General features: G+C 38.8%; 1 protein-coding gene across 3 annotated transcripts in view; it reads left to right on the top strand.

The window, feature by feature from the left end:
- M1AP (meiosis 1 associated protein) overlaps window positions 1-22608 on the top strand; it is a 79172-nt gene that overhangs the window by 34577 nt on the left and 21987 nt on the right. For all 3 annotated transcript variants that reach the window (XM_032352565.1, XM_032352562.1, XM_032352563.1), the window contains 2 exons: window positions 200-368; window positions 21637-21810. In XM_032352565.1, coding sequence (XP_032208456.1) covers window positions 200-368; window positions 21637-21810 — 343 coding nt within the window. The remainder of the gene's footprint in view (window positions 1-199; window positions 369-21636; window positions 21811-22608) is intronic.

The raw sequence follows: 22608 nt of genomic DNA, 5'->3' as shown, positions 1-22608 counted from the left end.
ATGATTTGTCCCACCAGACCTCTTCCACCAGAATCTGTCAAATGAAATTTGATTTTTAAGTTACCATAAAATCTTCTCTGCTTCAAAGACAATAGCCACTGCCACAGACTTCTGCTGTGTCTATCCTCCAGATCTAACCTACTATGCTCTTCACTGTGTACATCAAAGTAGACACATTGATTCTTGGATTTATTTCCAGATTACTGTTCTGACTTCCCAGCCTGGAAAGAAGGTGGTCAAACAATTGGAGGAAGGATTGAAAGATACAGACCTAGTCAGAGTCAGAAGACTTCAGGTGGTTGAGATCACTAAGGGAGACCTAGAGTATATGGACTCAGTATCCCCTGCTGAAGAGCCTAGCAGTGATGGTAAGAATTAAAAGAAAAGGTAAAAAGAATTTTAATGAGTAGTCAGGAAGATTATTTTCCATGGTCTTTTTGTTCTTCAATTAAATGAACCCAACATATTTATCCACAGTTTAGACAGGCGTTTCTAAATGTATATACAGGCCTAATATATATTAAGTATATATTTAGTATTTTTACAGAATCATAATATACATAATATTCTATAACCTTCTTTGTGTGTTGGATAGCCATCTCTGTTAGTATCTATAGATCTGTTTTATTTTTTACTGGCTATATGATTTTCTTTTTGTGTGGTTGGATCATAGTTTGTTTAATCACTTATTAATAACAATTTTGTTTACTACACTTTGCTATTATAACCAATGCTGAATAAACAGACTTATGTGCAGGGCTGACTTCATGGACTTATGACCAATATAGTCACACAGGGCCCAGCATTCAGAAACACCCTATGCTTGGGATTTAATGCTCTTTGGTTGCTCTCTTGAAATTCTTAATAATTTTATCTTTGGATTTATATTTTATAAGTGAAGTTTGATGGGACAATGCAGCATGTGCCAGGGAACTAGAGTCTCAGCTCACATATGCCCTGCCTCCTACGTCCTTCCCACCTCTCCATAATGGGGTTCTTAGTTGCTAGCCTCCCAGCTCTGGTGTCCCCAACCTGCCTACCCCAACCCGGTAACCACTAATACCCATGTCCCTGCCAATAAGTCCTACATAAATCACTAATAATTCTAAATTTCCTAGAGCATAAAATATTTAAACTGAGTCTTAAAGAACATACAGGAATTAATCATGTAGAGGAAGAAACAAGGGCACTCAAAAAGGAGACATGGGGGCATGAGAAAGCAAGATTAATCAACTTTCAGGGAAGTGCCCATGGTTCCTTATTACTAGAGCAGGTCAGGCAGAAGCAGGAGTTAAGTCTATGAAGATAGGCAAGAATTTGATCAAGAAAGGCCATATATGCCATTCTAAGACCTTTAGATTTTATTCTAAGGCAATGGAAATTTATGAAAAGATTTTGGTCAGAAAGTCAAGGAGAGATTCCCAAATTATGGAGTTTAAGATATTTTTAGCCAGTTTTAATTTATCCAACACTCAAGTTATTGTTCACCCTTCAACAATCCTTTCTGCATGTATTGGCCTTCTCCAAGGTTATGCACATGGGAGGAGCCCCTATTCTGATACCATTGGTCGCTTTCTGGTCACACTTGGATAACACACTAATTAGGTGAGAGAATTAAATCTAAGTATGTGGTTCCACTCCAAACCTGACACATGTGAATCCTTCCAGCTTCATGAGGCCACTGACATTGTTTTGGTCCAGGAGGGAGGATAACCAGTCTTAGCTGTGTCGTTTATGAGCTGTCACCCACTTTGCACACTCTGCTTTTCTCAAGTCACTCTCCTCACTGAATGTCTTTCTTTCTCTCTCCATCTATTCACTTATAGTTGTCTTTTCCTTTGAATTCCCTCTTCTTTCCTCTGAGTTCCTTCCCTTATCTTCTTCCAACCAAATCTTCCCCATCCCTTAAGGCCTAATTCATGTTCCTGATTACTATATTGATTTTCCTCTCCTTAGAACAACGATAGCCTTGTGGTGTGTACCAAACATTTTAGCACTTTATTATATGCCATGGAGAATTGTTCACCACTGGGTGATAATTTTTTCTTCTCATCTAATCTGAAACTACTTGATATCTTTTCTTTCTGGATTAAATTCTAAGTACCTTAGGATTAGGAATTTGTTTTACTCATTTCTATGTCCTAGTGTGTAGAATATTCTAGATTACAGGTGATATTTGTTGAATGAATTGATGACAGTTCTTGGTCTGCCCAGCATCTGCTGAATGCTCATTCTCTAGTAACACCTTACTTTCATGGTCACAAAGAATGGTCCATGACCTCGGTGAAGCCATTATAGTTCCTCAGGCCACTAGAATCCTCCCTAGTAGGTTCTCAAACTGAATCTGTGAGAGAGAAGATCTTTTTCTTTCTCTTTGGCAATGGATATATCAGGCATGGACTATGCCCTTTTCCCTCTTCAGTGACTGTATCCAGTAAGAATTTCCTGTATCTTTAGTGGCACAGAGCTCAGAGTACTCTGAGGCCACCTGATGTCTTTATTTAGAAAGTTGGTGTCTAGAGCCATATAGAAGAACTTTTACATTCAGGAAGACAGTTTCCTACCTTGTGTCACTCCTGATGATCTTCCAGTAATCTCCTATTTGCTTATAAATAATACGTCATCCCATAAATTTCTGGTAATTCCTCTTTGCAGGCGAAGTATATGTGTATGGTTCATATATTGAGATCTTCCCAGTTACCTGTACTTTCCTCATAATTATTTCATTCCATTAAGCTTTGCCTCATCTTGGTGTCCTTATAAAGAGATTAGTAAAATCAACTTCTCTCATAAAGATGACCATTCCAGAATCAGGTTGTCTGAGTATAAACCCCAGTTCTATCACTTACTAGCTGTGCAACTTTGAGAAGGTACTTAGTCTGTTTAAGCCTTAGTTGCTAATTCTTGCCTTATGCAATAGTACAGATTTAATGAGATGATGTGTGTTAATTCGTGCATGATAAATGTTCAGTAAGTCAGCTAATCTTGTTAATATTTCTGAAAATTTTTGCATATGAGTGGTTTAATATTTCTGAGATTTGTTTTTAATGGCCAGGTCCCAAGTGCATTGTAAGTTACCTGAGGATAACTACATCTAACACATCTTTGTATCACCAGCATGTATCATCCAGCCTTGCACATAACAGATTCTCAATAAATGTTTCTTTAAAAAATAAGTGAATGATTGGAAAAAATAAAATGATTTGAGTGAGATAATGGTCTCCCTTTTTGACATCAACCCAAATAGTTAGTTTCATATGTCAAACACTTAGCTTCCCTTTGTAACCCATGAATATCATAAATTAATTCAAGCACTTATTTCCTTATCTTTTATTTATTTATTTATTATATTCTCTTTTTTTAAGATTTTATTTATTCATTTGACAGAGAGAGATCACAAGTAGACGGAGAGGCAGGCAGAGAGAGAGAGAGAGAGAGAGAGAGGGAAGCAGGCTCCCTGCTGAGCAGAGAGCCCAATGCAGGGCTCGATCCCAGGACCCTGAGATCACGAGCCAAAGGCAGTGGCTTAACCCACTGAGCCACCCAGGCGCCCCTCTTATCTTTTTTTTTTTTTTTAGATTTTATTTATTTATTTGGCAGAGAGATAGAGAGCACAAGTAGGCAGAGCATCAGGCAGAGGGAGAGGGAAAACAGGCTCTCCACTGAGCAGGGAGCCTGATGCGGAATTCGATCTGACGACCCTGTGATCATGAGCTGAGCCCAAGGCAGTCACTCAACCAACTGAGCCACCCAGACACCTTAATTCAAGCACTTGAGTCTATATATATATTTTTTTTTTAACTCTGTAACCATGATCATCTATTAAAGGAAAAGTATCTCTATTCCACTTTTAGAGAGACCAGTTACAGGGAAATGTTGATGCAGACTCATTTAAAAAGTAAGTATGAGGGGCACCTGGGTGGTGGCTGAGTGGGGTAAGCCTCTGCCTTCAACTGAGGTCATGATCTCGGGGTCCTGGGATCAAGCCCCGCATCAGGCTCTCTGCTTAGCAGGGAGCCTGCTTCGCCCTCTCTCTCTCTCTCTCTGCCTGCCTCTCTGCCTACTTGTGATCTCTCTCTTTCTCTGTTAAATAAATAAATAAAATATTTTTAAATAAATAAATAATAAAAAGTAAGTATGAGAGTATGTCCTTCAGTCAGTCAAAAATTATGCCTCCTGCACATGAATATAGACTCAAAATGGATGAAGGACCTCAATGTGAGAAAGGAATCCATCAAAATCCTTGAGGAGAACACAGGCAGCAACCTCTTCCACCTCAGCTGCAACAACTTCTTCCTAGGAACATCACCAAATGCAAGGGAAGCAAGGGCAAAAATGAACTATTGGGACTTCCATCAAGTTCAAAAGCTTTTGCACAGCAAAGGAACAGTTAACAAAACCAAAAGACAACTGACAGAATGGGAGAAGATATTTGCAAATGGCATATCAGATAAAGGGCTAGTATCCAAAATCTATAAAGAGCTTAGCAAACTCAACACCCAAAGAACAAATAATCCAATCAAGAAATGGGCAGAGGGGGCACCTGGGTGGCTCAGTAGGTTAAAGCCTCTGCCTTCGGCTCAGGTCATGATCCCAGGGTCCTGGGATCGAGCCCCACATCGGGCTCTCTGCTAGGCAGGGAGCCTGCTTCCTGCTCTCTCTGCCTGCCTCTCTGCCTACTTGTGATCTCTGTCAAATAAATAAATAAAATCTTTATTTAAAAAAAAAGAAAAAAGAAATGGGCAGAGGACATGAACAGACATTTCTGCAAAGAAGACATCCACATGGCTAACAGACACATGAAAAAGTGCTCCACATCACTTGGCAGCAGGGAAATACAAATCAAAACCACAATGAGATACCACCTCACACCAGTCAGAATGGCTAAAATTAACAAGTCAGGAAATGACAGATGTTGGCGAGGATGTGGAGAAAGGGGAACCCTCCTACACTGTTGGTAGGAATGCAAGCTGGTGCAACCACTCTGGAAAACAGAATGGAGTTTCCCCAAAAAGTTGAAAATTGCACTACTGGGTATTTACCCTAACGATACAAATGTAGTGATCCGAAGGGGCATGTGCACATGAATGTTTATAACAGCAATGTCCACAATAGCCAAACTATGGAAAGAACCTGGATGTCCATCAACATGGACATCTAGATGAATGGATAAAGAATATGTGGTATATACATACAATGGAATACTATGCAGCCTTCAAAAGAAATGAAATCTTGCCATTTGTGACAACATGAATGGAACTAGAGGGTATTATGCTTAGCGAAATAAGTCAATCGGAGAAACAGCTATCATATGATCTCCCTGATATGAGGAAGTGGAGATGCAACCCTGGGGGGCTTGGGGGATAGGAAAAGAAGAAATGAAACAAGATGGGATCAGGAGGGAGACAAACCACAGGAGACTCTTAACATCACAAAACAAACGGAGGGTTGCCGGGGGGAGGGGTGATGGGGTTATAGACGTTGGGGAGGGTATGTGCAATGGTAGGTACCGTGAAGTGTGTAAACCTGGCAATTCATAGACCTGTACCCCTTATATGTTTAAAAAAAAAAATTAAAAAAAATTCTGCTTCCTTTAGTGCAATCCTGCCCAGTGAGAACTAATTATAAAGATAACTTGGAGAGTGCAAGATCCAGAATCATCAAAATAAGAATGAATTTAGAAATGAAGAAAGTAGGTGGCTCAGTTGTTGCCTGTCTACCTTCAGCTTAGGTCATGATCCCTGGGTCTTGGGATGGAGCCCCACATCTAGCTGCTCAGCAGGAAGCCTGCTTCTCCCTCTCCCACTCCCCCTACTTGTGTTCCTGCTCTTGCTATCTCTCTCTGTCAAATAAGCACATGAAATCTTAAAAGAAAGTTACAATTAAAAAAAAAGAAATGAAGAAAGTAGACTCACATTTTAGAAAGTTTTTTTTAAAAATCTAAAATGAAAAGATTAACTTTAAATCACACTCATATCAGTTTAAGTTTCCTATAAATATTCAGACCATATAGCCTATTTTATATTTTCTTTCAACCACATAAATGGTGCTTTTCTTTTAAAGATTATATTTATTTGAGTGAGAGAGTGCAAGTGTGCACGCGCACGCAAGAGAGAGAGAACGCTCTAGGGGGGAGGGGCAGAAGGAGATGCAGACTCCCCACTGAGCAGGAACCCCTGGGATCATGACCTGAGCTGAAGGCAGAAGCTTAACTGACTGGGCCACCCGGGTGTCCCATAAATGGTGCTTTCTTTCATCTGTTCCTGTTTAGTCTAACTGGTGCGTTTTTTCTTTATTTTAAAATTTAGCTAAAAGATCCAGCCTAGCTCTCTTTGTAGTAGCTTTTGTCTGGTCATTTTACCATTTTTTATTATAAGTTGTACAAATTTAGGGCGCCTGGGTGGCTCAGTTGATTAAGTGACTGCCTTCTCAGGTCATCTTCCCAGAGCCCTGGGATCGAGTCCCACATCAGGCTCCCAGCTCCACAGGAAGTCTGCTTCTCCCTCTCACCTTCTCCCCTCTCATGTTCTCTCCCACTTTCTCTCTCTCTCTCAAATTAAAAAAAAAAAAATCTTTAAAAAAAAAGCAATATGATCTCTTAAAAAATGTTGTACAAATTTAAACACTGTATAAGTATATAATATAAACTGTTCAAAATGACTCAAAATTCTGCTCTCCAGAGATAACCACCATTAGTAGCATAGTGCACATTCTGCTGAATAATTTTCCTTACATGTACATGGATATGAACACACATGTAACATTATTACTGTTATCAGTACTTTTACAAAAAATGTAACTATACAGTATTCACTATTCTGTCTGAATTTTTATTTTTTTCATTTGGTTAATTATCCATTTTTTTTCATATTGACACAGAAAGAACTAATCTATTCCTTTTAACAGCTGTGATGCATTTTACTGTATAAATTCATCACTATTTATTCAACCATCCAATTGGATTTTTACATTTTACTGGAGAACTGTGTGACCTTGAACAGTTATTTAAACTTCTTATTTCACAATTTTTTTCATTTACAAAGTAGGACTAATAAGAGCAGCTGCCTCATAGGGATTTTTTTAATTAACATATAATGTATTATTTGCCCCAGGGGTACAGGTCTGTGAATCATCATGCTTACACATTTCACAGCACTCACCATAGCACATACCCTCCCCAATGTCCATAACCCAGCCACCCTATCCCTACCCGCACCACCTTCCAGCAACCCTCAGTTTGTTTCATGGGATTAAGAGTCTCTTATGGTTTGTCTCCCTCCCGATCCCATCTTGTTTCATTTTTTCCTTCCCTACCCTCCATAACACCCTGCCCTGCCTCTCAAATACCTCATATCAGAGAGATTAAATACACCTTGCATGTAAAGCACTTAGAAGAGTGCCTGGCACATGTGAGCAGTAAATAAATGTTACCTGTGGTATTAATAGTAGTAACACTATGGGATGTGGGGGTGACTCAGTTAAGTGTCTTCCTTCTGCTCAGGTCATGATCGCAGGGTCCTGGGATCAAGTCCTGCATTAGGATCCTTGCTTGGCAGGGAGCCTGCTTCTCCTGCCTGCTACTCCCCCTGATTGTGTTATCTCTCACTCTCTATAGTTCTGACAAACAAATAAATAAAATCCTTTTTAAAAATAATAGTAATAATAGAACCTTTTTATATATGCCTTTTTACTGAGAAAATTTTCAAGCTCTAATAATTTTTTATTGAAAAGGAAGATATGACCATAAAAAAACTTTAAATTTAAAACCATTTATAATCCAACTATCCCAATATACTGATTTTATTTTTACACATTGTTTCTTGGTTTTCACAATCATGTTTAGATTACATAGTTGTAATTCACATATATGGTATTTTGTTTTCATGTAACACAGTATTATAAAACTTTCCCACAGATTTGGTAGCCTTTCTTTTCTGTTATTTATCCATTTTGTTCCTCTTTTGCTCTTAAAAGAGGACTAGAAGTGTTAGTCTTTGAAATAGAGTTATGATGATGTATACCTCTCACAGGGAAAGCTGGCGGCCTTCTTTATCTTTATATGCCCTCTTTACACATATGCCAACCCTGCTCTTTAGAGTAGATCCCTAAACCTGGATCTCGATCATAAATTTAGGGTCTGGGAGAGCCTGTCAATTCCAGCAGCCAAAGTTAACACCATAAAAGAGCCATTGGTGGAGGGAATAATACTGATAGCTCTACTCATTTTTAAGTTAAGTTCTGAGCCTCAAGGAGTAGATATGTGAAATAAAAGCATTGGTCTCTTAACCTACACTAACTTTTGTTTATGGATCATAATAATAGCAAGATTTATTAAACGCTTACTATCCAGGGGTGCCTGGGTGGCTCTGTGGGTTAAAGCCTCTGCCTTCGGCTCAGGTCATGGTCCCAGGGTCCTGGGATCCAGCCCCACATCCCGCTCTCTGCTGGGCGGGGAGCCTGCTTCTTCCTCTCTCTCTCTCTCAGTCTCTCTCTCTCTGCCTGCCTCTCTGCCTACTTGTGATCTCTATCTGTCAAATAAATAAATAAAATCTTTAAAACAAACAAAAAAACAACCTCAGTGTGACAAGTTTTCCCTTGCAGAAGATCAGGAAAAAAAACATACAGATATCTTAGTAGTATTGTTGATATTCTACATCTTAAGCTGAATAAAGGATTCATGAATGTTCCTTTTGCTGTTATGCTTGTAGCTTACATATATGTGTTCGCTTGCATATAATAAAAATTTTATAATAGCTTTCTAAAGAATGGCTAAGTAATAAATATGCCAAAATTAAAAGGGCTGGTATGATCAATGCACTTTGGTATCCAAAGGGCATCTGTCCAGATTGACAGCAGTGCACTGGTTGAGTGTGTAAGTCTTTCAGCCGGTTACAAATCAACCTAACGATGCTGTCAGCCAGCCTGCACTTCTCAGCCTTGTACACAAGGATATCAGGTTCCCTTTCTAAGTGCTCTCAAACCATCTGTTTAGTATTTCCTTTGCTAGAGATCAATGTCAGCTCTTTTGGAAAGCTATTGTATCCATATGTGTTCTCAGGAAACACCAAATGTTAACAACCCAAACATAGAAGGTAAAGATTTGTTGCTTCCTAAAGGAGTCCAGAAAAAAATAAAAAATAAAAACAAAAACAAAAAAACCTATCATATGCTTCATGCTTCAGTGCAGTTGTCAAACCCCACAAATGAGTTGTTTCCCCCTTCCAATGTCTTGGAAAATAGACCAGAAAATGCAGTTGTTCATTGAGTTTTTCTTTGATAACCACATTAAAGTCATTTCCCTGTAGTGTTTAGAACAACTGTTGTATTTATTACCTAAAGATTTTCAACACAGAGAGACATGTGCTTATTTCATTAACAGAAGCCATGGTCTCAGAAAATGTTAGTTCTTCCCTTTTTTGAAATTGAATTAAAGATTTTTTTAGAGTTAACAGAAAATCTAAAGATATTTGAAAATGGAGGTTTAAAAAATTTTCCTCTCCGACATTTTGAAGGAGTAATTTACATACCGTACATTGCACCTATTCAAAGTATAAATTCAACGAGTTTTGACAGTTGTATATGCCCACAAATCATCACCACAATCAAAATACAGAACATTTTATCATCCCTAAAATATTCCTTTTGCCCCTTTACACTCCCTTCCTCCCTCATTCCCTAGTGTATGCCACTAATGTGCCTTTTGTCTGTAGATTAGTTTGCATTTTATATAAATGAAATCATATAATACATATTCTTTTATATCTGACTTGTTTCTTGTAGACTTTGAGATTAACCCATGTTGTTGTTTAAACCATAATTTCTTATTATTGCTGACTGGTAGTATATTGTATGAATATTCCACATTTTGTTTAACCATCCATCTGTTAATGGGTGTTTCACTTGTTTCCAATTTTGTGGTATTGCGACCAAAGCTGCTGCAAATATCCATAAACAAATCTTTTTATGACGTTTTTATTTTTCTTGGGTCTTACTGTAATTATGGTTCATCTTTTCTCATCCATTTGTTTCAGCCCATTTTATGTTCTTATACTAAAGTGTATGTCTTATAGACAGTGTGTAATTGGGTCTTGTTTTTTAATCCATTCTGCTAATCTCTGCCTTTTACTTGGAATATATAGTCCATTAACATTTACAACAAGTATTAATATGGTTGGATTTAGGTGTACCATTTTTTTTTTGTCTTCTCTGGTTTTTGTTCACCCTTTCCCTGCTTTCCCACATTTTTTAGATTATTAAATATTTTTAGGATTCTGTTTTAATTTATATTTTGTCATTTAGCTATATTTCCTTACATTAATTTTTAGTGGCTTCTTTAGAGATTATGTTATAGATTCTTAATTTTTCATAGTCTACTCAGAGTCAGTATAGTACCACTTCACATAAAACACTGAACCTGCAAGATTATAATACTTTAGAGTGTCTAGCTGGCTCAGTCAGTGGAGTATGAGACTCTTGATCCTAGAATTGTGAGTTTGAGCCCCACACCAGGTATAGAGGTCACTTAAAAAAATAAAATAAGAGGGGCACCTGGGTGGCTCAGTCAGTTGTTTGCCTTCAGCTCAGGTCAAGATCCCAGGGAGCCCCACAGTCTCTCTCCCTGCTTCTCCTTCTCCCTCTGTTACTCTCCCCACTGCCCACCTTCCCTATTTGTGCTCTCTCTCAAATAAATAATAAAATAAAATAAGATGATAATATTTTACATAAAATGTAGAAACCTTACAGGGGTTAAAAGATATTTTTTAACTTTTTGGCAGCCTACTTAGAATTAATATAGTTCCATTCCATGTGAAATATAGAAACTTCACAACCATGTAGGTCCATTTATCCCCTTCTCTCTCTCACACACACACAGTCTTTTATTTTATAGTTGCCATGTAGATTACATCTACATTATAAATTACTCAAGACATTATTATAAATTTTGCTTTAAATGGTCATGTGTATTTTAAAGAAACCAAGAGAAAAATATTCTTTCCTTTTCCAGTGCTCTTCATTCATTCCTGAAGATCCATGTTTCCTTTGGATATTATGTCCTCCAGCTCAAAGAATTTTTTTATTTCTTATAGCTAGTTCTGATGGTGACAAATTCTCTTAGTTGTTATTTATCAAAAAATGCATGTTTCAACTTCATTCTTGGAGGTTATTTTTCTTGTATATAGAATTACGGGTTGATAGAATATTTCTTTCTTTCAGCTTGTTTAAAAATGTTGTTCCACTATCTTCTGGTCTTCCATGGTTTCTAATCAAATATCACAGTCCTTGAATCACTTTCTCCTGTATGTAAAGGATCATTTATCTGGCAGCTTTCAAAATTTTTCACTTTATGTTTGTTTTTCAGCAGCTTTACAGTGATGTGACTAGGCACAGATTTCTTATTTAGGGTTCACTGAGCTTGAATCTATAACCATTCTGTACCCAATTTCGATGTGTGGGGGCATTTTCCCACAAGTAATTCTACACCAGCTGGGTATCCTACAACTTAACTCAATTCCAGCACTATCTGGAAATAGCATCAGATCCACAAATTAAGGGCTCAGCCCCATAAAATCTCACACATGTGTACATGAACACACACACATACCAGATACCAATCACAAGTCCAGGTTGTCACCTATGCTTCTGAGTGATCAGCTATAGATCAGAACTTCCAGTGACTACCTCCTTGGATTTGATTAATTTGTTAGAGTGGCTCACAGAACTCAGAGAAACATTTTACTTACTAGATTACCATTTTATTACAGGAGGATATAATTTAGGAACAACCCAATAAAAGAAATGCATAGGACAAAGTGTGAGGACAAAGGATCAGAGCTTTCAGGCCCTCTCCCAATACACCACTCTCCCCAAATCTCTACATGTTCATCAACCCACAAGCTCTCTGAACCACGTCCTTTTAGGGGTTTTCATGGGGAGTTCATTACATAGGCACAGTTAATTCATTCATTCGCCATTGACAAGTGATTCAACTTCTGGGTCCCTTTCTCCTCCCCAGAGATCACAGTGTGGAGCTGAAAGTTCCAACCCTCTAAACACAGGACTGACTTCTCTGGCAACTGACCCCATCCTTAGGTGCTTCCCAAAAGTCACCTCACTAACATGACAAAAGATACCTTTATTGCTCTCTCATTTAGGAAATTCCAAAGGTTTTAGGAGCTCTGCCAGAAACAAGACAAAGATCAAATATATACCTCTTACTATAAGCCACAGTATCACAACCTATAAATGTATATCTTTGATTCAGTTTGAGAAATTTCCTGCCTCATCTCCTCAAATATTTTTTCCATCTCATTCATCTTTGTCTCTTTTTCTTGGACTCCAGTTACCCACATGTTAAGACTTTTAAAATTGTTCTACAGTTTCCAAGCCTCTGTGGTTGGTTTTATTTTGTTCAAAGTTTTTTCTTTCTCTTTTTTAGATTAAATTATCATCTCCATTGACCTATCATTAAGTTCACTGTCTCTCATCTGTCATTCCCAAGCCCATGCAGTGAATTTTCTTGTTCAGATAGTGTATTTTTCAGTGCTAAAATTTCCATATTATATTTTTTATATTTTCTATTTCCCTGGTATTTCCTATATCATCATTCATTATGAACATATTTTCTACTCCTCATTGAACATAATTATAATTTATAGGTATAGTTATATAATTATGCTGCTTTAAAATCTTTGTCTAATAAGTCTGATACCTTTATATCTTGGTGTTTACATCTGTTGGTTGTATTTTCCTTTGACACATTTTCTGACTCTGTATGCCAGACACATTTGTTTGTTGTATTTTGTGAATGTTGTTATAGGGACTCTGGATTCTAGTATATTACCCTGAAAAGTGTTTGTTTTGGTAGACAGCTAACTTTGTTGGACACAAACTGCAGCTAATCATGGTCTACAGTAGTCAGGGACTCAGATCTCGGTTGCATTGGTTTAGCTTCCACTATGAGTTGCTTCCAGTTTGTCCCATACATGTGTGGGGTAAGGGTCAGCAAGGTGCCTGGACTGAGTTTAAACACATAATTTAGGGTTCTCAGGCTACCTCCCTTCTTGGATTTCTTCCTCACTTTCTGGAGGCTCTCCTTGCCCCTGGCTCCTACCCCTGATAAGGCCAGTGAAAGACAGAGGTCTTTCTATTAAAGTTTTAGCTGCTATACTAGGTTCACACTGTTACAAGTGAGGCTACCCTTGGGGGAATTCATTCTTTGCTGGTCACTTGTTCCCAAGTTCCAGTTCCTCTCTGAATTCTACCTTTGTTCAGTCTCACAGTCTTCAGATAGCTGTCCTCACATAATTGTTTTATTTTTTTAACTATATTATCTCAGATAGCTGTTTTATCTTTTGAACTATATTATCTAGGGTTTATAGCTATGGTTTATAAGGAAATAAGAACACAACCAGACTGAACAACCTTCACTGTTGATCAGTTTGGTTCTTTCTTTTTACTTCCTTTTCTCTATTCCATTCACTTCAGTAAGCTCAAGTGCTCCATCATTTCTCTCTTTACAAGACTATGACTTAAAAGTTCTTTTGATTAAATCCCAAGTCTTCTCTGCTCCTCCTTTCTCCTTCTCATCCCCTAACACTTACAGATGTACATTCTCCTGCTTTACTTGGCAAATGCCTGGTGTTACTCCCTCCCATCCTTGGACAATCTGGCCACTTTCCCATCTGAAATCAGCCCCACCATATACCTAGCACTGGAGCACTACTTAGCATAATACAAGGACTAACTGGGGACAGAATTAACACGAGTACAGATATAAATTTAGTATAGGATGAAGGTGGCCTGTTACATTACAAGGGCAAAGATGGGCTTGTTCTAAAAGTGGTACCAGGCAACCTGTTACCATCTAGAAAGTAATCCACGTGTTCCAGGGACCTAAACGTAAAAAATAATATTTCAAGAGTAGTAAGAGAACATTGGTGAATGCCTTTATCATCTTAGAATAGGGAAAGTTTCTCTACCTGTGACTCAAAATCCATGTGCAGTAATTTATTCAACTACATAAAAATAAATATATTTTTAAATACATTTTAAATAAATAAAGTCAAAAGACAGCTGAAAAAATTGGAGAAAATATTTGCAATTTATGTCTTGGATGAGGGGTAGGAACATGGAGAGGAAAGGCTAATATTGCTAATAGAGAAAGAACACTTGAAAACTTCGGGGAAAAAGACCAAAAACCCTGCAGAAAAACGGAAAAAAACATGAGTGGATAATTCAAAGGGTATTTTTTAAAGAATTATTTATTTATTTGACAGACAGAGATCACAAGTAGGCAGAGAGGCAGGCAGAGAGAGAGATAGAGAGAGATTGGAGGAAACAGGCTCTCTGATGAGGAGAGAGCCCAATGCAGGGCTTGATCCCAGGACCCTGGGATCATGACCTGAGCCGACCAAAGGCAGAGGCTTTAACCCACTGAGCCACCCAGGTGGCCCCAAGGGGTATTTTTTAAATTGCCCTTAAACATATGAAGATTTTTTTTTTTAAAGATTTTATTTATTTATTTGACAGACAGAGATCACAAGCAGGTAGAGAGGCAGGCAGAGAGAGAGAGAGGAGGAAGCAGGCCCCTGCTGAGCAGAGAGCCCGATGTGGGACTCGATCCCAGGACCCTGAGATCATGACCTGAGCCGAAGGCAAAGGCTTAACGCTCTGAGCCACCCAGGCGCCCAAACATATGAAGATTTTTAAAAAAATAGGAAAATATGTTTAACCTCATTCATAGAGAAATTAAAATTAAGACTGTACCAACATACTACTTCCCACCTATTAGATTTGCCAAAGTTAAAAATTATGAGAACATATTTGCATTACTGGTAGAATGCACAGTGGCACAACCCTTCTGGAGGGATATTTGGCAGTATCAAACAAAATGCCATGTGCATTTACTTTTTGTTTTATTTTTGTTGATTCACTTATTGAATATTTATTTTTTTTATTTTAGTCTTTGTTTAAAGTTTTTATTTAAATTCTGGTTTGTTAACGTACAGTGTAATATTAGTTTCAGGTGTACAGATTCATCCCTTCCATATTATAACTGATGTTCATCACAAATGCCCTCTTCAATACCCCTCACCTGTTTAATCCATCCCTCCCCACCTCCCCTCTGGTAACCATCAGTTTGTTCTCTATAATTAAGTCTGTTTCTTGGTTTGCCCCCTGTCCTTTTTTCCCAATGCTCATTTATTTTGTTTCTTAAATTTCTCATATGTGGGAAATCATATAGTATTTGTCTTTCTCTGACTGATTTATTTCGCTTAACATAATATTCTCTAGCAGTGAAAATGGCAAGATTTCACTGCAAATGACAGGATTTCTTTTATATGGCTGCGTAATATCCATAAAAATTTGATATATTTATTTATATATATGTATATATATATCTCAATCTCACATATTGTTTATCCATTCATCAGTTGGTGGACACTTGGCCTTTTCCCATAGTTTGGCAATTGTAGATGCTGCTGCTGTAAACAGTGGAGTGAATGTATCCCTTTCAAACAGTATTTTTGTATTCCTTGAGTAAATACTTAGTGATGCAATTGCTGGATCATATAGTAGTTCTATTTTTAATTTTTCAGGAACCTCCAAACTGTTTTGTTTATAGAAAATATAAATACGTTTGTGCAGAAAAAGAGGACTCTCTAAATACCTTCTAAGTCTAGTGTTTTCTAGTCAAACTATATTTAGACTTCGGTATCTCTCAATCAGTAGGGACCAGCTTCTTTTGCATGTGGGTTGCATTTTTTTTTTTGTAAAATGAAAATGAGCTCTTAAGGCCTTAGATAAAACATATTTTCTTACAACTTGGATCATATACTTCCTGAAGAGAAAACTTTTTCTCTCTCTCTCTCTCTGTTTCTCTCTCACACACACACAAAGACACACACACATACACGTCATACTCTTACTGTGTTTTGTTTTTTTTCATAGTACCTACCATTATCTGTAATTGTTTTTTTTGTTTCTATTGTTTGTTTATTCTTTGTTCTCCCACTAGAATGTAACCCACAAAAGCAGATAATTTGTCTCTTTCATTGTTGACACAATCAGTGTGCCTGGATCATAGAAGGCATTAAATAAATAATTATTTGAAAGACAAATGAACTGAATGAAAGGATGAATGAATGAATGACATCTCTTCTCTCCCTGAGAATAGTTCTGGGAAATAAAGTCTCTCTATTCTCATTACACTTCTAGTTTTGCTGTTTGGTAGACTGGAACCCTAGGAAGATAGTCACCACCTGGTCAGTCCTGCACTCACTTCTCTAGAGAGTCTGCATCACATAATCACCACTACCCTGCTACCTCCTTTCAAGGAGCTTCTCCTTTTTCCCAGGGTCCAAGCATCACTTCCATAAATGAGGTACATGAGCTCAGAAACAAGCCAGGCTGCTCCCAACAATGTGAGCTATTAGAGGTTATCTTCATGCCATTGTTGATTTAAAGACAGTCGTTAAATGACTCTGCGCAGTTGTTCCTGAGCAAACTTTGTCAACTCTGATTACTTATCCTAGTTATTAACATCCTGTACTACTCCTATATTCAGAAGCTAGAGAACAAAGATTGCAAACTGGCCCAGAGAGGCTGAGATATCACAGTCCCACAGTTATTGCAGTGGCCCTTGACCTTTATTGGACTCACAACACTCTCAAAGATCTGATGAAAGCTAAGGACCTGTCCCCCTCCTCCATCCTATTAGAATACAACTATACATTTACAGGTGAAGTTATATACAATTTAAGGGGGTTTCCAGAACCCCTAAAGCCCATCCTACTCAAGAACAGGCCATAGGAGGGCCATTTGGAAAGGAACAGGTCTGGCCTATAGGTCCAGGCCTTTGTAGGACAGGGGAGGATTTATAGAATTGAGCTGGAGCACAATTTTCCTAGGTCTCTACTTTCGATATTCTACGTCTGTTTGTGTATTAAAGTGTTACATTCTCCCTGTAACCTTTTTGCAGGGTTAAATTCTGAGAAGGACTGCTTTAGGCATTGCCATATTTTCAATCATTTGGCTCTCTTAATTTTTCTTAATATTGTGGTCTTTCTGCAAGAGCTCAGTAGAAGGCATCACTACTTGTGGCCACAGGAGGGCAGGGCAGATCCAAACACTGAATGTGAATGCTTTTTGCAGCCTTTCGACAGTGAACCCGTCCTTCCTTGTCCTCACCACCCAAACACTCCCAGCCACACTCACTCCCATAACCTTCCTGTTTCATACTGTGAGTGGGACTAGCTCTTTCCTGCTCGCAAGTCAAGGTGGGAGCTGCTCTTCAATCTCTGAGAAGTGACATGTTTCTTCCCCATTTCCCAGGTTTAGTACATTTCCTTTTTTTATTTTTTTTTAAGATTTTATTTATTTTTGGGGCGCCTGGGTGGCTCAGCGGGTTAAGCCGCTGCCTTCGGCTCAGGTCATGAACTCAGAGTCCTGGGATAGAGCCCCACATCGGGTTCTCTGCTCAGCAGGGAGCCTGCTTCCTCCTCTCTCTCTGTCTGCCTCTCTGCCTGCTTGTGATCTCTCTCAATAAATCTCTCTCAAATAAATAAATAAAATCTTTAAAAAAAAAAAGATTTTATTTATTTTTGAGAGAGCACAAATGGGGGAGGGAGTCAGAGGGAGAAGCAGACTCCCCGCTGAGCAGGAACCAGATGCGGGACTAGATCCCACAACCCTGTAATCATGACCTGAGCAGAGGGCAGAGGCTTTAACCCACTGAGCCACCTAGGTGCCTAGTTTGGCACATTTCATTGTATTTATGAGGAACACAGTTCTCTGCCTTTGGTGTTCTTATATATGTTAGTGGTGGGGAGAAAGCAGTCGCCAAGGGAAGTGATGGGGGGAGAGCTTATAAAAAAGGAAAGCACATTCTTATCCTATAAGAGCAAATCATTTTGTTGATGAGAGAAAAAGAAGAAAATGCCATTTGTTGGACCTAGGCATGCCATTCATAGATAATCATCTCACGTCTTATGCCTCACTATAACCATGAAATAGGTTGTAATATCCCCACTTTGTCCAAAGTCATATAACTATTCCAAGTGGCAATTCAAACCCTCGTCTCTCCATCACATCCCACCACTTTTCATAAGCTCACAGAAAGAGAAGAAAACCCTTCTGAAGAAACAGATTAGCAAGAGTAATTAGTATTGCCTAAATGAAGCCCACCTATATCCAGGAGCTGATGATTAAACCCAAATAAGGGAGGATATAATTAAGCATAACTTCCGGAACAGAGTCAGTTTGGAGCTGAGTTTTGGGGGAGGAGCGAGCCATGGATTGACAGAGTAATAAAAGCACTAAGGAAGGAAGGAAGTCATGTGGCAAGGAGACTAATTTAGTTGAAGCAGAAGAGTTACAGGAAAAGGTCATGAGAGCTGAGGAGGGGGAGCAAATGTTGAGCTCAACAGGCATTTGCTAGGCTTCAGCTCTAAGCTAGCTACTGAGCTAGGGGATGGGGAATGAATGGGCATGTAAGATCTCAACAGGCAAGGGTGGGAAAGAATCATATGAGCCATCACAGAAGGGAAGAGTGGGGTATTTGATGAATAATGAGTAGAACCAAGTGGTACAGGGTGAGTGAGGGAAATAAAGAAAATAATCAAGGAAGGCAGTGTGTACTCTTTAGTAAAGGAGAGAACTGAGGAAATCACGTTTTAGAAAAATGAACTGGTACGGGGTGGCTGGGTGGCTCAGTCTTTAAGCGTCTACCTTCTGCTCAGGTGGTGATTCCAGGGTCCTGGGATGGAGCCCCACTTCGGGCTCCCCACTGGGCAGGAAGCCTGTTTCTCCTCCCACACCCCCTGCTTGTATTCCCTCTCTCTCTCTCTCTTATCCTCTCCACTTTCAGAGATCCTTCACTCAATTCCATTTCTTTCATTTTGTATCTGCCTTTTCATGCTTTAATAGTGATTTTTGCCTCACTGAAGTTTTGGGTTCAGTTCTTTCTGTACTTGTTACTCAAATTGAAGTCCAGGCCTCAGGCTCAGTAAAATTAAATTACTTCTTTTGCCTGTAACAGAATAAAATTCACATTATTAAAAAGATACTTTCTTTTGTGGCACCTGGGTGGCTCAGTGGGTTAAAGCCTCTGCCTTCAGCTCAGGTCATGATCCCAGGGTCCTGGGATCGAGCCCCACATCGAGCTCTCTGCACTGCAGGGAGCCTGCTTCCCTCTCTCTCTCTGCCTGTCTCTCTGCCTACTTGTGATCTCTGTCTGTCAAATAAATAAAATCTTTTTTTTAAAAAAAGATACTTTTTCTTTACTCACAAGGAACATTTCTTGGGCAGTGACTTTGCATTTATCTCTGTAATACCTAAAACATAATGTGGCAGATGGCAGTTTGAGGAGGATGGTCAAGAATAGTGTAGCGGGGCGCCTGGGTGGTTCAGTGGGTTAAACCTCTGCCTTCGGCTCAGGTCATGATCCCAGGGTCCTGGGATGGAGCCCCACATTGGGCTCTCTGCTCAGCAGGGAGCCTGTTTCCGCCTCTCTCTCTGCCTGCCTCTCTGCCTATTTGTTATCTCTCTCTCTCACTCTGTTAGATAAATAAATAAAATCTTTTTAAAAACAAAAGACAAAAAAACTCTTTAAAAAGAATGGTGTAGGGGCACCTGGGTGGCTCAGTGGGTTAAGCCTCTGCTTTTGGCTCGGGTCATGATCCCGGGGTCCAGGGATCCAGCCCTGCGTCAGGCTCTCTGCTCAGCAGGGAGCCTGCTTCCTCCTCTCTCTCTGCCTGCCTCTCTGCCTACTTGTGATCTCTATCTGTCAAATAAATAAATAAAATCTTTTTTAAAAAATGGTGTAGCTTTACAAACTCCTTTACATATAATCTTTGTACCCTGTACAATATTTCATCTTCTATATAGTACATAATAAAAATTACTGCTTGATGGAATGAATGAAATACTTGGTTAATTTGAATCCTCAGAACTGTTCATGGAAGATGGCAGAGTTTTAATCATTCTGGTCAAAGAGAAATGCATTTGGCGCCCCTTTTCAGCCACAGAATAAGCCATTAATATGACATGAAGTCATCTGAGTCTCACCACACCTCCCCTGTGTGGGTACCAACACGCTGGACTGAAGCCCTTTGTTCCCTGTGGAGAGTCTGTCACCTCTGCCTCCTTGTCCTCAGGAATGTCGTTCTAAAAATAAACCAGCCTTCTCCCTGGAGTCTATGAGTCATACACAAAAGTTAATTCATCAATTTTCTTAGGCTCTTTGTGAAAGTATTTCAGAGAGTCCCTCATGGTAAGGAAAAAAAAAATCAGGTTCCTCTTCAGTTTCTTTCCAGCTCTTGCCTCATTTCCTCTCTCTGTGTTTCCTCTACTACCTTATATTTGGCTTTTACTGATAACCTTTACCTGTAGACCCAGACCCAGTTACTGAGCAAGTGTTGCCTAAAACAGGAAGTAGACCAGCAAAGCCTCGTCACCCAACATACCTAGTTCCATTCACTCAGATTTGGAATCAAATCACACTCTACTAGAACATTTCTGTCTTCCCAGCTGCTAATCACACTTGTGAGTTACAGCCTGCCAATGACAAACTTGTGTAATCTGTGTCTGAGGTGAAGCCTGGGAGTGCACTATTTTTTTCTTTTACTTTTTTTAAAAAAATTATTTTTTTATAGCAGAAGTAATAATTAACTACATTTTTACTGTGAAATAAGAGGTGAAGAAGTGGCGCCTGTGTAGCTCTGTTGTTCAAGTGTCTGCCTTTCCCTTGATCATGATCCCAGGCTCCTGGGATCAAGCCCCACATCGTCATTGGACTCCCTGCTTAGCGAGGAGCTTGCTTCTCCCCCTCCCTTTGCTGCTCCCCCTACTTGTGCTCTCTCGCTGTCTCTCTCTCTCGAATAAATAAGTAAATAACATCTTTTTAAATAAATAGATAGATAAATAGGAACTAAGGAAGCTGAAGCTCTCCCTTGTTAACTAAGTCTTTAACTTCCATTTCTGTATTATTTTTGGCTATTTTTGTATTCCAGAGTGTTTTTTAAATACAATAAAATTAAAACAGGATAGAAGTATGAATAATAAAAAGGAAACATACTTCAGAACTCTGTCCTGTTTCCATTCCTGCCCACCATTAACAGTTTGATGGTAGCCTTCCAGATCTTTGTAAAAGGCATTTACATACATATGTATGTACTTAGGCCAAGGGTTTGATTTTTATTTATTTTATTTTATTTTATTTTATTTTATTTTTATATAAAGTGTTCAACATCTGTTCTACAACTTATTTATTTATTTACCATCTCTTAGATTTCCCTGCCAGTACATTTAACTTTACTTTGTTTAACAGCTGTGTAATTATCCCAGCTGTGTGATTATCCAAAGGTTGAGTGTGCTGTAACTTATTTAAACATTACCCTATTGATGGGTATTTGAATTGCTTCCTGTTTAAGGTTTTGATTATTTGTTATTACAACAATGCTGTACTGAACATCTTTGCATTTGTGTCCATGTATACTATTAAGAATGTCTCTAAGCTAGATATCTAGAGAGTAGAACTGGTGGGTCAAAAGGTGGGTGCATTTAAATGTTTACATTTTTCGAAGTTTACAATTAAAGAATTAAATACTTTACCCGGTAATTCCCTTTCTTCTGCAGAGAGTTCTATCCTGGGAACTGACATTGACCTTCAGACTATAGACAACGATGTTGTCAGCATGGAGATTTTCTTCAAAGCCTGGTTACATAACAGTGGAACAGACCAAGAACATATCCATCTTCTTCTTCCTTCACGGTGTTTCAGCAACATTTCCAAATCCAGAGATGACTCAAGTACACACCCCCAAAAGACATAATATATAGCCTTTGATTATCCTACTCTCAGGTTAAGACCCTATATTTGTGAGCTGTCAGAATACACAGTAGTTGAGGTTTAGGGACTGGAGGAGGCTATGTAGTGTAAGCACAAGGAGTAGGAAAATAATATCTAAAAAGTAACCACAGTTACAAAAACTGAACCTAATTAAGCCTAGACAGCAAGGGCCAGTTAGTTTAGGAGCAAAGACTTAGATACCTCAATTATAGGGCAGCACATAAACTAAATAAGAGCACAATAAATCATATATTTTTCTCAAATAATTCATTTTGAATTATAGTAGATACTATTAATAACTCGAGGCATGCTGGTACCTCAACAATTATCAACAGGGCCTGTGAGAAGGTAAGGGACCAAGATTAAACCAAGATTAAATAGAGGTCTTCTGGATAGGAAGACACCAAACTGAGGTAAAGTAAAGCAACTAAAGAGGCAGGCTCCACAGAGGACAACTAGTACCCCCAACTAATAGAGGCAGGAGTTTAATGAGAAATATAGGTATAGACTCCTACCCCCAAAGGGGAAGACACATGGTGACCCTTACTTTCTGGGGATAGCCATCAGATCTTTACCCGCCCACCCCTTACCATGCTCCCATTTCAACCAACGGCCTGGAATGCATTTGGTGACTTACCTTGATTTCAATGTGTCTTTCCTTGGTGTGTAAATCTTCCCTGGACCTCCTTTCCACTCTTTTGTCCAAGGCTGATGGTGCCAATTCCTCCATGTCCCATCTTCTGGAATCTACTTCATAT

The sequence above is a fragment of the Mustela erminea genome, chromosome 7 (genome assembly GCF_009829155.1).
Source record: "Mustela erminea isolate mMusErm1 chromosome 7, mMusErm1.Pri, whole genome shotgun sequence".
Classification (NCBI taxonomy): domain Eukaryota; kingdom Metazoa; phylum Chordata; class Mammalia; order Carnivora; family Mustelidae; genus Mustela; species Mustela erminea.
This window is presented reverse-complemented; position numbering and strand designations above follow the sequence as displayed.